Source organism: Aspergillus welwitschiae (assembly GCF_003344945.1).
Source record: "Aspergillus welwitschiae strain CBS 139.54b unplaced genomic scaffold BDQ94scaffold_7, whole genome shotgun sequence".
Lineage (NCBI taxonomy): Eukaryota > Fungi > Ascomycota > Eurotiomycetes > Eurotiales > Aspergillaceae > Aspergillus > Aspergillus welwitschiae.
This window is the reverse complement of record NW_020798701.1, coordinates 134,056-151,754: the sequence shown is the minus strand read 5'-3', so window position 1 is coordinate 151,754 and position 17,699 is coordinate 134,056. Positions and strand designations below refer to the sequence as shown.

Genomic DNA, 17,699 nt, shown 5'->3' with positions numbered 1-17,699 from the left:
TTCCAATCCACGATATGCCCTCCAACTTCATCTGATATCCCTCTCTGATTCTGTCCACCTTCCGCAGTCATGGATGTAGCCTATGACCACATCCAAGAGGAGATATTCTCCTCCAACGATTCCGCCAAGAAAGAAAACAACAGCAACAACAATAACAACCCCTCCGATGCACCCGCCACCAACTCAGACCGCCCCAATGTCGACCTTAACGCCGAACTGCAGGAAACCTTCCGCGCTTTCTCCGCGAGTCCCTGGGGTGCACGCATCGGCGGACTCTGGGACAATGTCCGCAAACAAGGCGAAAGCTATTACGAAGGCGCTCGCCAGGAGTACGCCGCCGCCAGCGAAGAAGCCGCCAAGGGGTTCTCGGATCTGAAGAGTAGCATCGTCGGGCGCACGCGGGGGTTGTCCCTGAGCACAGCTTTCAACAATAATATCATCGGCGCTGGCAGCAGTACAACAACTGAACAGGAGACGGAAACATCGTCATCTACGCCCAAGAATGAGGCCGCAGAGAAGGAGAAGGCTGGACCTTCTGCCAGCTCGGATAACAGTAATGAGGGGTTCCTCTCGCGGTTCAAGGCTGAGGCCGCCCGCCGACTTAAGGAGATTGAAAAGGCAGAGGAAGCAGCCGACGAAGCTATTCTGCGCTTTGGGATGAATATTGGACAGAAATTGAAGGATGCAGTTAGCATTGTGCCGCCGTCTACGGAGTCGTCGTCGGATAAGCTACTGTTTGAAAGTAAGGATGCAGATGGGAAGCGCGTTATCCATGCTACGCGGTTCGAGGCGCAGCTTCATGTCATCCATTCGAATTTGGAGAGTTTTTCGAAGGACCCCGTGAGTGACGAGTGGCCTGCTTTCAAGCAGTCCTTCAATGTGGACGATAAGACGGATGCTATTGCCGCCGACTTGGAGAAGTATCCGGAGCTGCGCTCCGCCATGGAGAAGCTTGTTCCCGAGAAGGTGGAATACGCGGTCTTCTGGTGCCGGTACTATTTCTTGCGTTTGGTTATTGAGACTGAGGAGCAGAAGCGGAAGGAGCTTCTTAAGGGTATGTTTATTTCCTTTTCTCCCCGTTCCCTATATATCCTATGGCTCTTCTCTAACTTGTCCCATAGATGTCAATGTCGATGAGGAAGAAGTCAAGTGGGATGATGATTCCGACGACGACACCGACTCTCCCTCTACGCCTCAAGTCCAGCAATCTACCTCAACCACCAAGGCCACCTCTGCCACCCCTACTGCCACTGCTACCGAGAAGGATACCCTGAAGCCCACAGAACCCCGCCGGTCCAATGACCAACAGTCCCAGCCCGACAGCGAATCCAGCTACGACCTCGTTAGCGGTGCGACCAGCCGCACTCCTGCCAGTCCCAAGGAAAAGGCCAAGGACGAGGAAAGCGATGACGACTGGGAGTAAATGATGACTAGGCTGGGAAGATTGCTTGGTGTGAAGCATAAGTATTGACTGCGGCGAATAGTTGCTAGAGATTCTCCAAACTATTGACTGACCACTGGCTGGTCTGAGAGAGAGAGAAAGGATTCCCCGTTCTACCTTACATATCCTACTTGAATTAATCGCGTTGCGAGGAGTTGCGGTGTCGTTTGTTTGATATCTACAGGCGTTGGATTGCCACCTTGCTCTTCTTTTATTCGTTAAAGTCGTTCGTTTCTCTATTCCCACCCCCCTACGCGATACGCCTTTGGTATTAGCAGTTGCATGCTGTGTTGTCTTCGCTTTGTTGTCCTTTTTTCCCCTCCCTTGACAGTACCAACCACACCTACCTTCCCCTTTTCTCGACTAGTATATGGTATCTGCGCTTCTGAAAGATAGTCCTGTTTTGGAGCTAGATTGCAGAACGTGTAATCTATTGATATGCAAGTCTATTCACAAGGAGTATTCGTATTTATCCCATGTACAAACCCTTTGTGTCGCATCGGCATCGTAGTCGTAACGTTCGTCATTTGCTTGATAGTGCTAGTGATATCGATAGTGCGGTCCAACACCTACTCTTCCGAAGGACCATCAGCCTCAGCATCACCCCCTTCCACAACAGGACCCGGCGTGGACTTCCTAGAAAGAGGAGACCCTCCCCTCGACCTCTCACTAGCAAGAACAGCCGATGACGGTCCGCGCCGAGCGCCACGGGACTTCAGATCCGACGACTGCACGGAGGCGGAGCGCCCGTACCGTAACGGTGTCTCGGGAGTATTCTCTCGGGACCTTAGATGGAATCCTCTGGTCCTGCTATCACCAGGCGAGTAGGGCATTTCGCTCGTCTCGCGCGAGAATCTGAGCGGAGTACCCTCTGACGTCCATGCGTACTGGTAGTCCTCGCCTCTTCGTTTGACGGGGCTCTCATCATACGGATCCCAGCCAACTCTGCGTCTTGCGTCAGCGCGGAGCCGTTGGCGGTGTTGTTCGTCGCCTCCGGCGCCGGTGGTTGATGATTCCTCGAGGAAGAAGTTGAGAAGCTCGTCACTAATGGATAGGTGGGATTGTTGCTGGAATTGTTGGAGGGAGGTGAGGCGGAGGAGGGTCTCCAGGAGGGATAGAGATGTGCGGATGTTGTTGAAGTGGGGATTTGAGACGGTGGCTGTGGATATGCGCTGGGATGAAGAGGGGGTGCTGCGGCGAGATGGCGTGGTTGTGTTGTCGTGGAGAGAAAGCTTCGCCATCCTTTCGGGATCGATGGAGCCCGCTCTGGATGGTGAGGTGTGGTCCTCTTCTGCTTCTGATTCCGAGTCGGATGACTCTTCTTCGTTGTACACTTCGAATGCAATCCACTCGGGATCTAGATCTTTGGGGAGTCGCCATTCCTCTGGGATGGCGCTTTTGTGGAAACTAGGTTGTCCGGGGTGGGCATTTGCCTCGTTGAGTTGGGCATCTAGCTGGGCTTGGATCTCGTCAATTTCCTCCTCTCCCTCATCATCTTCTGGGTGATCCCCGGGAGCGAGGCCAGACACTGTCTCGTCGCGTTCAACCATACGTCGGGGTGGTATGGCGTTGATATCCCTCTTCAGGAGGAGAACGGGGTTGTTAGTCTCTCCTTCAGTGTTGATATTTAGGATCTTGCCGGTATCTGCATAGAAGATCTTGGAGATTTCGTGGATTGGAAGAATTTCGCGTAAACCTGCCGTGCTGACACCTTCGTAGCTGTGGGGTTGCGGCTCACTTTCGTCGAATGTATGGACTCTGCCATCATCCAGATCTTCGATGATTAACACTTGATAGGCAAATTCGTCGATTCTTGCCTCGGCAGGAAGCCTCAAATGCGGTGTCTCAGACTGGGGAATTGCGGCTAGGTCCATAGGTACCCTGCGGAGCTTCAAACGCGCCTTGTGCATAACTTCCTTCCAGGTTGCCTCGCGGATACCTTCTTCATCATGCGGCCGAAGGTGACTGGAAAAGAGCATGTACATAGAAAGAGTGAATGTAGGGCCAATCTGGACCGCTTGAGATGGATACATAGAGTATTGCGTATCGCCAGCAGTCAGGAAGGTGCTTGCCTGTAGCAGTCGGGATGGAGACACACTCGATGGGAGGTTTGTTGATAGCTTAGCACCCGACGTCGTGATAGCCAAGTTCATAAGCGGCACGGCATCTTCGATACGAACCAGGAGTCTTTTGATGTCCTTGATGATAAGCTTGATCTCTGCCTTGTGTTGGGAACGGTCTCTTTGGGGGTTTGCCCCTCTGAGGTACAGTTCTTCGGATGCAGCAGTCTTTGCTAGCCGCTGTCCGAGGGACTGGATATCCCAGCGAAGAGATTTTGTGAGAAACACAGCTGACTCTAGTGATGTATTACCTCTTGCAGCACTAGAAGGTGTTAAATTCCAGGTGTTATCAGGGTCAACCCCCTCACTGGCTTCACTTACATGAGTTCAATCATGTCAATGGCGGGCGAAATGACCTGTATCTTGCTTTCCAGTCGGTGCTGAAGCGTAAGTAACTCTTCCCTCTCTTCACCATCGTCAACATTCTAATGGAGTGAAGGTACATGTGGTCAGCTATGGGCTTCTGCGCAGTTCGGTAAAAGCAGACCAAGTTTGCACTTACTTTGAGTAAGCGAGACGATTGACTGATGGCATATTTGGCAGTGATCGCTATGCCTGAGCTAGCTATGGAGTTAGTCAATGCTATAATGGATGGTGTAGTAAAAGAGAGGAGCTGATCCTTACCGAATGGCATAGTTCATCGCCTGCTGCGTGAGCTAATGCACGATTAGGCTCATGACCTTACAAATAGAGCTATAAGCACGAAACATACCCTCGTGAGAAAAGCATCCATTGTGCTCAAAAGTCAGGCCTCCCTCACTCTTTCTCTCTTGGGTGAATCTGCCGAGGGAAGGGTACCCAGCAGGATGGGTATTGTTGACTGCTGGTGGGATCTAGTAATAGTAGTGATCTGTAGCGCCCCTGAGGCGGTTTGCAGAGCTTATCGATAACGGGCCACCCACTGTGGCTGCCACCAGCAACGGGGATCCCAACATATAGATAGAAAAGGGCGGAATTGAACAGACCTTCCACACTTCTCTCACAAACACGACCCGTTCAAGACCCGCGAGGTCATTGTTGGAGTCATTCTTCGCAGCGGAGGGACAGCACGAGACAAACAATGCAAAACACAACACGTGCTGGTCTTTTCTGACGCGCCAGACGCCACAGCCGCGGGGGCGGGGAGGCGCAGCTGAGTCAGCGGGTGCAAATTCAACTCAAAGGCGGACAAGAGAAAATGAGCCTCCGCAAAGAAAAACGCCCCTCACTTGCCGCTGCGTTGCTCTGCCTTTCATTGTTCGCTTCTTCTTCTACCTCCCCCCACCTTCTCCTTATTCTTCTTTTAGACCAGTCCCTTTTCTATATACCAGGGACTTTGCTTGGTGTTTGTCTTGTTGTCGTTCTCTTAGCGTCTTCCCCACATACACCATGGCCGACCAGACCCCCGATTCCTGGGAGGATGAGCTCTCCAGACAGACTGAGGGCGTCCGTCTGAACCCCAACGCACAAGGCCGCCCTCAGCCTCAGGCTCCTTCTTTCCACCCTGGTGCTGCCACTTTCACCCCCGGCGCTGCTTCCTTCGTCCCTGGGCAGGCCTATCAGCCCTACGGCGGCGGTTTCCCGCAATATGGCCAGTACGGCCAGCAGGCTTACGGTGGATACCCTTATGACCAGCAGCAGCAGGCCTATGCCCAATACGGCGCCTACGCTCAGCAACCTGGTGGCTTTAACAACAACCAGATCTACAACCAGCAATACGGTGGTTACCAGCAGCAGCAACAGCAGCCCCGTCAAGCTGCCGCCCCCGCTGCCGCCCAGCCCGCTCAGCCCGCCCCGAAGCCTGCCGCAAGCAACGCTGCTCCCCCCAAGGCCAAGGTCCTGTCTATTGGTGGCGCCAGCAACTCCCCCGCCGCTCCCAAGACCAAGGTTCTTTCCATCGGCACCCCCTCCCCCGCTCCCACCTCGAGCACGCCTTCTTCGACCTCCGGTGCCGCTACGCCTGGAGATACCAAGGGTGCTGCCGCTGTTGAGGCGGCCGCTAAGGTGACGGCTTCCAAGGCCATCGAGAAGACTGAGAAGAAGGCCGACGCGAAGGCTGCCGCCAGCGGCAAGTCGTCCCCTACCCCCTCGGGTCGCTCCAGCCCCGGAAGATCCAGCCCTGCTCGCGGCGAGGCTGCCAAGGCTGCTCGTAACGCCGACGCTGTCGCCATGGAGCAACAAGCCGATGTCGATGAGGCTACTTTGAAGGAAATCTACGGTGAGAAGAAGGAGCACGTCAACATTGTCTTCATCGGTCACGTCGATGCCGGAAAGTCTACTTTGGGTGGATCCATCCTCTACGTGACCGGCATGGTGGACGAGCGTACTTTGGAGAAGTACAAGAGAGATGCCAAGGAGGCTGGTCGTGAGACCTGGTACCTTTCTTGGGCCTTGGATTTGACCAACGAGGAACGTGCCAAGGGTAAGACTGTTGAGGTTGGTCGTGCTCACTTCCAGCTCCCCGTCAAGGGAGCCGACGGCAGCACCATCACCAGACATTTCTCCATCCTGGATGCTCCTGGTCACAAGTCTTATGTTCACCACATGATCGGTGGTGCTTCCCAGGCCGATGTTGGTGTCCTTGTCATCTCCGCGCGTAAGGGTGAATACGAAACCGGTTTCGAGAAGGGTGGTCAGACTCGTGAGCACGCCCTGCTTGCAAGAAACACCGGTGTGAAGACCCTTATCGTCGCTGTCAACAAGATGGATGACCCTACCGTTGAGTGGAGCAAGGCTCGTTTCGACGAGTGTACCGTCAAGGTGGGCAAGTACTTGGAGAACCTCGGTTACAAGAAGAGCGATCTCTTCTTCATGCCCATCTCTGCCCAGAGGACCACGGGTATCAAGGACCGCGTCCCCACGGACCTTGCTCCCTGGTATGGCGGTCCCTCCCTTTTGGAGTTCCTGTCGGAGATGAAGGTGCCCGAGCGTAAGATCAATGCACCTTTCATGATGCCCATCAGTGCCAAGTACCGTGACATGGGTACCATGGTCGAGGGTCGCATTGAGTCTGGTGTACTTAAGAAGAACGGCAGCTGCATCATGATGCCCAACCGCACCAAGGTCGAAATTGCCGCTCTCTATGGTGAGACTGAAGACGAAATCCCCACCGCTACCTGCGGTGACCAGGTCCGTCTTCGTCTCCGTGGTGTGGAAGAAGAAGATATCTTGCCCGGATTCGTGCTCTGCTCCCCCAAGCGTCTGGTGAACTGTGTCAAGACTTTCGAGGCCAAGATCAGGATTCTTGACCTGAAGAGCATTCTCACGGCTGGTTACAACTGCGTGATGCACGTGCACTCTGCTGTCGAAGAAGTTACTGTTGCAGCACTTCTGCACAAGTGCGAGCCCGGCACTGGACGTCGGAGCAAGCGCCCCCCTCCTTTCGCTAGCAAGGGTCAGACCATCATCGCTCGTCTCGAGGTGACGAGCACTGCTGGTGCCGTTTGTGTCGAGCGCTTTGAGGACTACAACCAGATGGGTCGGTTTACCCTGCGTGATCAGGTAAGCAGCCATTTCCAAAGTGCCATTATTGAACAATGCTAACATACACAAAACCAGGGTCAAACCGTTGCCATTGGTATGATTACCAAGCTCATCTCTGCCGAAGAGGTGGCGCAGGCGCAGGCGTAAAGTGTGAATGTCTTTTCATTATGAATAGCAGTCCCTACGGTGGTCGATGGCGAGATCTAACGAGCTACGACTGTCAACCGGGAAGGATGGGCGGGAAAAGGCTCGGTGATGATATCCCAATAGCAGCCTGGTTTGGTTGTTGCTGATGATGATGAATCTTGATGTTCCGTTTTATTCTTTTTTGCTCCTTTCCTATAGATTTTACATTCCCTTGCTTGTTGGTTTCGCAATAAAATTTTCATTGCTGTCATCTCACGCATTCTACTATCTTTCAGTATTTGGATAGTCAAAGGGATTCACTGCGCGCATGAATCACACAGCTGTAGCATAGGCAAACAGCCAGAATACATGAACAAGGCGTCTATTCTATGGGGAATCAACCAGCACTAGCACAACAAACAATTTTTAACAATATCAAACAAAACAATCAATACCTTAGAAAGAAAAGAAGATTACCTCCTCTTCTTCGAAACAACAGTCGTAAACCCATCCTCATCAACCTCGGGCTCAACCTTCTCCCTCGGCGCCCTCACCAACGCCGGCGCAGGCGCATCATCCATATCCATATCCCCGTCCTCATCCTCGCTATCATCGTCGTCATCATCATCCTGATCCTCACCTCTCTGGAACCCCGCAATTTCCGAAGCCCCCTTCTTACTCTGCCACTTCTCCCACATCTCCTGAATCGCCCCGAACTCTCCCTTCTCCGTCTGCCCCTTCATCTCCATAATCTGCACGGCAACCATCCCCGCGCTCTCATCATCCACCACGACGTCAAACTCATCATTCATCACTTGGATAAGCACATCCTCGAGATCCTCGGCGTCGGTCTCGGGGCGCTCCTGTATCATCTCGGAGATGGCGCCGCAGAGCCAGTCGCGCTTGTCGGAGGAGGTTGGGCCGCCCCAGTTGGATTGCACAGCAAGGGTCAGGGCCGGCCAGGCATTGATCGCGAGGGTTATGCCGAGGTCGAGGTATTGGGTTGCCGTCTGGGGGGGTTGAGTGGTCATTTTTGCGTGCGGATGGCGGGGTCGGAGGTGGGTGGTGTTTTGGTTGTAGTTGGTTTTTGAGGGGTGTTGGGAGGAATTGGTGGAGTGCGTGGGTATAGATTTGATTAGGAGTAGTATCTTGTGAAGTTTATATGTGAAGTAAGGTTATTTGTATATTTGTGGGCAGGGAAAATGATGGTGGTGCTGGTCTGCGTCCTGAAATTTTTTTTGATATGGATGGGATTTACAGTTTGGGTGGTTATCGGGGAGTTGATTAGATAGATAAGAGGTCATGTGATTGCTATGCGGGAAGTTGGATTGTTGGATTGCAAGGTACTTGGTCGTTGGGGACCTCGCAGGTTAGTTCTACGTGGGTCGGGGATGTCGATGGTGATATTGAGGACTTGGCAGATATGGAACACAATATTGGTCCTTCCTGGTGCCCGTGGGCGGTTGATATGAAGGGGGGAGATGATTTGGTATACATGGAAAGAAGGGGGGAAAAACAAAAAAAAGAAGTGATTGAGCTCCGATAGGGGGAATCGAACCCCCGGCTGCCGTGTGAGAGACGGCGATGTTAGCCACTACACCATATCGGATTCTTGTTGAAAACGATAATTATATTTGCCTATATATTCCTTGAATGAAATTCCAAAAGCATTGTGCAGTGGGCTCGATAAACTAAATGCATGAAGACGCATAGTATTGTATGTTATTGTTGAATATTGTGGAAGCAATCACATAGCACTCTAGCAACAACTAATGCATCATCTTCATACACATCCATATGTTTGAATGGGTCTGGTTCTGTAAGACTATACTAGACCCACATGTCAGGGTTTACGTTCACAGTGAATAGAGACTCTGATGGCCTAGTATTGAACATATGGGTTATTAGGCTATTTGGATTTGCATGTGCGTGCCATCGGTTACTATCATATTGGTAGTAGTATGCACGCATGTGCTCGGTTCAATGGCATGACCTAGAATGCGCGATTATCATGATCACACCTGTACCCCAACCGGAATATATATTTGGGATGGGGGGCTATTCAGGATGCAACAATCGCAGAACCCGAGAGATCGTACAGATGAATTGACACAACATCAATCATTCCCAAAATTATAGCGTTTTGCCATGTGGTATTACATTGCTAGATATCGCCACCACAAGAAAAGATGCATGCCCTGGCCTCTATTCCAAACCCATACTCAACAGTTCCGCCCAGTCCAAATCCAAAACAAACCTGCATAGTGGTATAACCTATTCTGCCTGAAAAAAACAAACTATATACAAAAGTGAAGAGAAGTCGGGCAGAACACATGAAGCAAGAAGCCAGCCGTGTTCCCCTAAACGCCACATGATCGCTCGACCCGCAAACATGGTATAATGCCAACAATAAAGAAAAAAGATCACAATGCATAGCTGAGAAGAGTTTGGGCATTGATTGCCGTGGCCACATGCCACGGTAATGTGCCTTGCTGCACAGTGCGCGTCCCCCTGGCCCTGGCCAGAGTTGCCAAATCGCGATACATACCCAGAATCTCCCGTAGGAGAGCATCATAGGAGGACGGGGAACGCCGTGCGAAGAGTATATTGACACTCATAGTATACAGGCCATCTCCATCAGTAGAGCCCTTCCTGCGAAGAAGGTACCCGCTTGCCAGTGCAGGCCGATACTCGGTCTGATGCGGAGAGCTGTTGAGACGATGCGACAACACCACCCCCCATGTCTCATCGTAGATATCCGTAAGGAGGGACTCGGATTCAACTTCCGGGAGCGCATCCGTTGGAGTGGATGCACTTGCGGGTCCACCCCAGCCACCCGGGGGTGTGGGCGCCGTACCGAATTGGTCCGGAGAAGAAACACCGCCGCCGAGGTTCGGTGTTGCAACAGGTGTAGAAGACGGCTGTTGATTGAACATGCTCAAGGGAATGGGAAGATAAGGCGGCTCAAGATGCAGGTCAGGAGGAGTATTCGCGCCCAAGATCGCGAGATCCAGCGTTGTGGACCTGGCCTTGCCGTACTGATCGGCAAAGTTTGTCCACGCTTTTCATCTGTTAGCCTCGAACCAACAAAAGATGGGGCGTGCACTTACTGTCAACCTCATCCTGGTCCACAGGGTCAGTGCTGACAATGATGATCTTCCATCGTGTCTGAATCGTATCCATGATATCCCTTGTTGCCTTCCAGATTTCACCCCGTACCTCCGGGAGAGGTCGAGCTGCAACAGAATTACGATAGCGAAGGCAATAAGACATGTTCCGCTGAAGTGCCCCAAAATTATCAGACCAAGCCACACTTAACCAACGTTGATCCAGACTTCGGGAACAAGCAATATGAAGATGCTTGCCTTCCTGGAGGGGCGACGAGCCCTCCGATGACAGTTTGAAGCCAATAGATCTAGGGATAGGCTCTGCAAGCAACACCGGCGGTGCGCAATTCACCGGGCCCACCTCAGACGATTTAGGCGGACATCGACTGTACACCTCAAGGGCCAGGTTCAGATATTCTGCCTGGGGAGGAACAACGAGAGATTCAGCCGAAGTGACAAATTCCAGGGGAATTATCTGAAGAACAAGCTCATTCAGCTGTCGTGTCTGTTGCTTGTCAGCTTCCGCGACGTATTGCTGGAAAAGAGACCAGAATGCAGCGCAGATATCCACCAATGCTGCGGCGTGAGTAAAAGGATTCACTATGTAAACTACAATGTTGCTATCCTTGCTTGGTGGAGTACTCAAAAACGCAGATCCTATCTACGTTAGTAATCAGATTGAACACCGTCGGATATGACTTACCAAGCACTCCACAAATAGACTTGAGTGACTGTATGGCCTCGGAATAACGTGAGTCTGCTGATGGACTGGTGTTCCAGGAGCCCAGTCCACGGTCGAAGACATTGGAACTTTCGCCTCGACAATGCTCGCCAAGATTGCAGCCTGAGTAGACCAGCCCAAGCCGCTCTAAGAATGTGTCGGCTGCTCCAGCAGCAAAATGAGGATGGATACAATAGGCGAGAATGTCCTTTTGCCCATGCGCAGGCTCCAACCCGAAAGTTTCCCAAAAGGATATCGCCGGAGGTAGTGTCTCCAAGAAATCTTTCCCCCGGCGCACGCGCAAGTGCGGCGGAGGTATTTTGACTATGGTGCCCTTTCCAGTCTCTCTACGTTGAGCGGACTGACGCGAGTTGGAACCGTTGTGTGACGAAGGCGAAAGCGCATTGGAATCTTGCAGCGAAACAAAACTGTTCAGGTCCAGTCGCTCCATTCCACTCATAAAGGCTGCATCACCTCGGAAAGTCTCGGGAGAGCACACCTCATCAGCATAATCAAGCAGACCTAGGGTTCCATCTATTTTATGGTGCAGGGATGATTGCGTCACTTGGTCAACCAGTAACTGGGCAATTTGAACCTGTATGTCCTTGCGAATAAGCAGTGGCGAGACCTGGTTCTGTGCCACGGAAAAATAGCCCGCCATTGACCAGTCAGAAAAGGTAGACAGAAAATTTCCTAGGAAAACCGAGTCTTCCGGTCTCTGGGCCGACGTTTCCTGGTCAGTCCGAACAATTGTCTTATCCTGGGACAAAGCCAACGAAGTTCCCGAATTGGAGCGAGTACGTTTCCTTTTTCTGGTGGAAAACGTGGCAGGTGAGAGGCCACTTTCAGAGGCACTCTCATCACTGTCGGCGCTTGCACTGCTGCTCATGTCTGAATCCGACGATGATTCTTGCATCTCCTCACTATAGGGAGATCCGTAACTGTCTGGATCCTTTGACGTGCCGCTTTTCACCTTTCCGCTGTGGCGTGGAAGCCCAACAGTTGGGATATCGCTTGTGACGGTATCTGGCCCCTTCTTTCGTTCAATCCCGCGAAAATTGAACCCAAACTTTCCATCTGCGCCGTATTTCTGGTCCCAGAGGGACATGTTTTGCTTGAAAGCAACTGCACTGTAGTAACCTGGCCCCTGCCCTTTCTTGGCAAGACGTGGGCTTTCAGGTACTGATTCCGGGAAGAGAATCTTCTTGACCTCCACTGGGCTCAACGGAGGACTTATTGTTCGTGGCTTGTCCTCCTGAGGCGTGAATACAGGTGCCTTGGCCTCCTGGGGCGTCTTTTCATGCTGCAGGTCTGCTGTTTCGACCACAGGACTCAATTGAGCACTTGCGATATTCATGGCTGGTGTCTGCTCAGGTGAATCCTGGCTGTCCACAGTTGGTTGGATCTCGGGCTCATCTGTATCCATGAACCCGGACAATTCTTGGACTGGCTCAGCCTGCTCACCAACACCTCCACGGTCGAAGTCTGGGTCGTCAAAGAAACTGAAATCAGCATCGGTTATTCCTTTAGCCCCAAAGTCTTTTTCATTAATTTCTCCGAACAGATCATCGTCGTCGTTCGTATCGTATAGGCCCGAACCAACCACAAGCCCTGCCGACGGGCCAAAACTTATAACATCCGTTCCTATTCGCTCTTTACTGAGTTGACGATGATGATTCTGCCTATCCTGTTGCATAAAATTCGAGTTCTGTTCGATTTCTTCCGCGAAGGTATCGGACGTAACCATGGGATTCAGTCCTGTTGCGGTGGCCCCATCAGGTGGCGTTGGGTATACAAGACTAGCGGTTTGAAGATCAGGATACTGCGACGCTCGAGAAAGGCTTTCGATCCCTTCGGGCAGGTTAAGTAGATCGGGTGATGATGCGTCCTGATCCCTAGTTGGCGGTTCTTGATGGACAGACGGAGGCTTAGGGCTCGCCTCGGCAAAGCTAAGTTTCTCTGTTACACGCCATTTCTCTGCGAAATCTAGAGGATCACCAGCAATAGATGAGACACCTTCCATTTCACCATAGAACTCTGAAGATGCTGATTTCGTCCTCCTGAAGCAGTAAATAGCTGGCCAAAGGATCCGCTTTAGGGGAAGCACGGAGGCACCTTCATCATTGGGCCGCCAAACTTCCCCCGCGAGTCTAGAGTAAAATGGCTCCCAAACTTCAACTTCAACCCAGGCTTCGTCATCGATGCCATCCACAGGAAGACCAAAATTGGAAAGCCACCAGAGTACGTTGACCTTCCACTGTTTGCGAGTTGCTGGACTGGACTTCTCATTCCCTGGACCTCCAACGTTAGAAGGATACGGGGATGCCGCATTCAGTCGGGACGGATTAGCGGCGACAAGTCTGGCAATCGACCCACTTGGAGATAGCCAGAGGTCAGTGCCCGGTGGGGTGTCGTGTATGCCCGCAGGGTCATCTTCCGGTATAAGTAACCGCGTCAGGCCAGCCTGCGATACAGTCTGTAGAGCTACTGTTAGCTTCCCAGCAGATGTCAGTTGAACCTGAAGCGTAGTCAAGGATGGTGCCAAAACAACGTCGTTTTTAGTTACGTGAGAGTTGTCGCAGCCATCTTTTTCAACAACGGTAAAGAGAGTACGTGAACCGAGGGGAATCGCGTTGCGTTGCCGGATTAGTTGGAGGCTAACTGCCCCACTGACGGCCGAAATGAATGATGCGTAAATGGTAGCGAAAGGTGTAATGCCATTCGGTCTCTGTGATCCCGCGGCCCCCTGCGCATTTTGTGTTTCTGTCGAGAGATTCTTGACCAATTCCAACGAAGAAACGTTGCCAGAAGAAGAGACTGCAATATGTGATTAGAAAACAACGCTAGTATATAGGGTTGAGACGCCCATCTATTGAGCGCATGCATACCTTTCAGAGTAGCCGAGCCAATGGCGAGGCGACCTGAGTCGTCTTTGCCATCATTCGGAGATAGCGGAGACAGGCTTTCAAAGCCAGGAGTAGCAGAAAAGACCCATAAGCAAAGTCGTCTGGGGTAGCTTGAAACCAAGCAATTTCGGTCTCTTAGCTGGAGCTCCAGGTCCTTGAGACGGCTGAGATGCTTAAGGATGGCGTAGCCATTAGTTGGCGACTCGCCAGGATCATCGGTGTAAATTCTCCAGTAAATATGGGAGAATCCATCCTGAGATGCTAAGTTAGAGGCTTTACCGGTATTCTGCTTGGGAGGGTAGTGGGACCTACAATGGCGCGTATGTTGGTGATGGATCCTCCGGGAAAGTCCATGATTTAGTTATAGTCCCCAAGGAGACACCGGCTGTTCTGTATTTCTAGCCAGGAAAGATAGTACAGCTGAAAGAGGATTCATTTCCAGAAAGACGCGCGAAAAGAATCATGCCTCAATAAGCCGCCCATAGTACTATTTGGAGACTTTGAGGTAATGCAACAGGTGTCAGTAGATAGATAGGCTCGGAGATGCCATCGCTGTTTTGGGGGGGGGAGAAGGGGGGAAAGCTCGCGGGTTTTAAGGAATACCGGGAGGAATGAGGTGCATTTAAGGTATCAAGCTAGGGGCGCCATAGTCCCAGCGATATGCTCCAGGCTCTGATAAACGACCGAATGGCAGCAGGGCGAGGCGAGGTAGGCGAAGAAAGGCAGAAGATGCGATGCCATCGAGACCCAACGGAGGTTGCTTCGGCCCGCGAGAGCCAATCATGCATGATCGACACCCGCAGCGTCACGTGGACCCAGCTATCGCTATCGGCGAACTTTTTTTCGTATCGCCTTTCTGTTCCCTTTGGTTCTGCTTTTGCGCTTCAAGCTGGTCATTTCCTCCTCAGCCCATAGCCATGAAGCTCTCCAACCAGTCGGAGGTCCCCGTCTATACCATCTCCGGCTCCAACACTGCGCGCCCTCTGCCGGAGTGGCTTGCGCGTCGGAGAAAGCGCAGCTTGAAAAATGATCCGGAGTATGCGAACCGCATCGAACTACTCCAGGACTTCGAGTTCGAAGAAGCGAGTCAATGCGTCCGTGTCAGTGAAGATGGCGAATGGGTCATGAGCACAGGTAACGTTCCAGCTATATCTATACCTTTATTTTCGTATTATTGACTGTTCTGTCGCGCAGGAACATACAAGCCCCAGATCCATACGCACTATCTACCGCAACTCTCCCTCTCATGGGCTCGTCATACGGTGGCTCTGAACACGACTTTCCTTCTGTTGTCCTCTGATTACTCTAAATCTCTTCACCTGCAGTCTGACCGATCTCTCGAATTCCACACTCCGCAAGGTTGCCATTACACTACGAGACTTCCCAGATACGGCCGTGACTTGGTGTATGATCGGCAATCAACCGAAGCCTTGGTTCCCTCGGTCGGTGTAAACTCGGATGGCATGGGAGAGGTTTTCCGTCTGAACCTGGAACTGGGTCGTTACATGCGCAGCTTTGAAGTCGATGTTGGTGGAGACGATTTCACTTCTAGCGGTGGTGGTTCCTTACAGGGTGGTATCAACACCGGCGCGGTCAACACCGGTGCGATTGCTGAGGAAAGCCACAACCTTCTTGCGTTCGGTACTACATTGGGTACGGTGGAGCTTTGGGATCCCAGAGCAAAGGGAAGAGCCGGAATCTTGCTGCCACCTACACAGTCTGGCCCTGATGAGCCCCGGCACGAGATCACGGCCTTGGAATTCCACCGTTCGGGCCTAACCCTCGGAACCGGTTCTTCGAACGGTCTCATTCACCTCTACGATCTTCGTTCCCCCGTACCACTACTCAAGAAGGACCAGGGATACGGCTTCCCTATCCACACGTTGAAGTTCCTGCAGCCATCAACACACACCCGCGAACAGACCCTGGAACCGAAGATTATGTCCGCAGATAAGAAGATCATCAAGATCTGGGACCCCCGTGATGGAAAGCCCTGGACTTCCGTTGAGCCAGCCGTTGACATCAACTCGGTCGCGTGGTGCAAGGATAGCGGTATGCTCTTGACTGCTAACGAAGGCCGCCAACAGCATTCGTTCTTCATCCCGCAACTGGGTCCCGCTCCCAGATGGTGTTCGTTCCTGGACAACCTCGTTGAGGAGATGGCTGAAGATCCCAACGATCCTAACGCTTTCAGCAGTGGCCAAACTGGCGCTGTTTACGATAACTTCAAGTTCTTGACGGTTCCTCAGCTGAAGACCCTGAACCTGGACCACCTGATCGGCCGAACCAGCCTCCTCCGCCCTTACATGCACGGTTACTTTGTGGCGCAGCAGCTATACGAAGAAGCCCGCCTCATCACCAACCCATACATCTGGGAAGAAGAGCGTGCCAAGCGTGTTAAGGAGAAGATCGACAAGGAGCGTGAGAGCCGTATCCGCGGCAAGAAGAAGGCCGCCGTCAAGGTCAACAAGAAACTGGCCGAGAAGCTACTCACCCTGGAAGAGAAGAACGAGCGTCGCAGAGCCCAGCGTGTTCTACAAAAGGGAGGAGATGACGACATGGTCGACGCCCCTGCACCAGCCGCAGCAGAAGCAGCACCCACCGAAGAGCCCGGCAAGAACCTCCTGGGTGACAGCCGTTTCGCCAAACTGTTCGAAGACGAAGATTTCGCCATCGACGAGAATTCCCACGAATTCAGGCTCCTCAATCCCAGCACATCCGTTGACCAGCCCTCGAGAAAAGAGCGCGGCCTGACGGCCGCCGAGCAGGAAGCGATTGACGAAGTTCCAGGCTCCAGCTCCGACGACTCCGAGTCCGAAAGCGAGCCCGAAAGATTCACCAAACCAGCATCCTCCGGCAAGATCTCCACGGCCTCCTACAAGCGCACCAACGGCCGCCAACCCCGTATGGAGGTCACTTCTTCATCCGGCGTCGGCGCTACTCGCGATCGTTCGTTCGCTTCGCGCGCCCAGAACATGCAGTCTCGCCAGAAACCCACCCGTCGCAGAGGTGTTGTCGGTGAGAGAGAAGTCACCTTCCAGCCTGCGGGCAAGTCCCGACAGCAGCAGAATAGACCCCCTGCTCCCACTGCTCCCACCAACAACACTAGCTTCAAGGCTAAGGAGCGCCGAAGCGCCTCGGGTAACACTTTCCGGAAGATGTGATTTGGCGACATTATGAGAAACTCCCTATGAGCTCTGTCAGTTTATATTTACCATATATATACTTCGCAGAGCTCTCCTATAGCCGGCAGAAGACAGACACAAGTTTCCAAAGGTCGTGTCTTGTTCCTCACATCCATTATCTCCTTATCACCTACCTACATGGCCGGTTCCCAGAACATGCACGCCCACCACCTACTACACTCCTCTCCTCCTGGGCGATACTAGACTCATTCCGTGTCTATCTTATCTACACTCAGAGATATGACATGACGTGCAGAGACGGTGTAACAGGCCACGTGGACCCTGCTACTCTCATCTGCATGTCCATGCCCGCCTCTTCCTAGAGGCTTCCGACAAGACCATCGGGATAAGTCGGGAAATTAAAACATCCACACTACTAATTTAAGGAAACCTGGCGATGAGTTCCTTAGATCAGCATGTGATAAGCAGATACCCACCCACAACTTCAAAATAATTGTTTTCCCTTGTACTGTACATAGATCAAAATTGGAGGGAATGAGAGAGAGCCAAAAACAAAAGCATTTTGCATTATTGGAGTAGATGAGAGGCGTTAGTTAGGTGTTGAAAATTATGAGCTTGAGGTCTGTGGGCTTTCATATGTGCATTTGCTGTAAGCTCTTCGTAGCGTATC

The 17,699-nt window shown here is 52.2% G+C and overlaps 6 protein-coding genes and 1 non-coding gene across 7 annotated transcripts; 3 read left to right on the top strand and 4 right to left on the bottom strand.

The window, feature by feature from the left end:
• The first annotated feature begins 10 nt into the window (after positions 1–10).
• Positions 11–1,717, top strand: BDQ94DRAFT_120604 (BSD domain-containing protein). The gene is made up of 2 exons (XM_026763753.1): positions 11–1,054; positions 1,122–1,717. Exons 1-2 carry the CDS (start codon positions 70–72, stop codon positions 1,421–1,423), a joined length of 1,287 nt encoding a protein of 428 aa, XP_026629112.1. The 5' UTR covers positions 11–69; the 3' UTR covers positions 1,424–1,717.
• BDQ94DRAFT_185273 (RanGTP-binding protein) lies at positions 1,717–4,294 on the bottom strand (the record flags this gene model as incomplete). The annotated part of the gene is made up of 5 exons (XM_026774843.1): positions 1,717–3,823; positions 3,883–3,986; positions 4,064–4,121; positions 4,186–4,217; positions 4,274–4,294. 5 exons carry the CDS (start codon positions 4,292–4,294, stop codon positions 2,011–2,013), a joined length of 2,028 nt encoding a protein of 675 aa, XP_026629111.1. The 3' UTR covers positions 1,717–2,010.
• A 474-nt stretch (positions 4,295–4,768) lies between these two features.
• On the top strand, positions 4,769–7,422 carry BDQ94DRAFT_138519 (translation termination factor GTPase eRF3). The gene is made up of 2 exons (XM_026765254.1): positions 4,769–7,041; positions 7,099–7,422. The coding sequence occupies exons 1-2, from the start codon at positions 4,930–4,932 to the stop codon at positions 7,168–7,170; spliced, it is 2,184 nt and encodes a 727-aa protein (XP_026629110.1). The 5' UTR covers positions 4,769–4,929; the 3' UTR covers positions 7,171–7,422.
• BDQ94DRAFT_138518 (pre-rRNA-processing TSR2 family protein) lies at positions 7,423–8,393 on the bottom strand. Its single transcript, XM_026765253.1, has one exon. The coding sequence runs from the start codon at positions 8,178–8,180 to the stop codon at positions 7,623–7,625; it is 558 nt and encodes a 185-aa protein (XP_026629109.1). The 5' UTR covers positions 8,181–8,393; the 3' UTR covers positions 7,423–7,622.
• Positions 8,394–8,686: 293 nt separating this feature from the next.
• Positions 8,687–8,758, bottom strand: BDQ94DRAFT_t72. Its single transcript has one exon. It is a non-coding gene; the product is annotated as a tRNA-Glu (tRNA).
• Positions 8,759–9,272: 514 nt separating this feature from the next.
• On the bottom strand, positions 9,273–14,576 carry BDQ94DRAFT_185270 (uncharacterized protein). The gene is made up of 5 exons (XM_026774842.1): positions 14,196–14,576; positions 13,866–14,136; positions 10,960–13,794; positions 10,260–10,913; positions 9,273–10,210 (listed from the first exon to the last, which is right to left on the bottom strand). Exons 1-5 carry the CDS (start codon positions 14,235–14,237, stop codon positions 9,573–9,575), a joined length of 4,440 nt encoding a protein of 1,479 aa, XP_026629108.1. The 5' UTR covers positions 14,238–14,576; the 3' UTR covers positions 9,273–9,572.
• A 224-nt stretch (positions 14,577–14,800) lies between these two features.
• On the top strand, positions 14,801–17,431 carry BDQ94DRAFT_185266 (WD repeat NOL10/ENP2 family protein; the record flags this gene model as incomplete). The annotated part of the gene is made up of 2 exons (XM_026774841.1): positions 14,801–15,017; positions 15,078–17,431. The coding sequence occupies 2 exons, from the start codon at positions 14,801–14,803 to the stop codon at positions 17,045–17,047; spliced, it is 2,187 nt and encodes a 728-aa protein (XP_026629107.1). The 3' UTR covers positions 17,048–17,431.
• Positions 17,432–17,699: the final 268 nt, after the last annotated feature.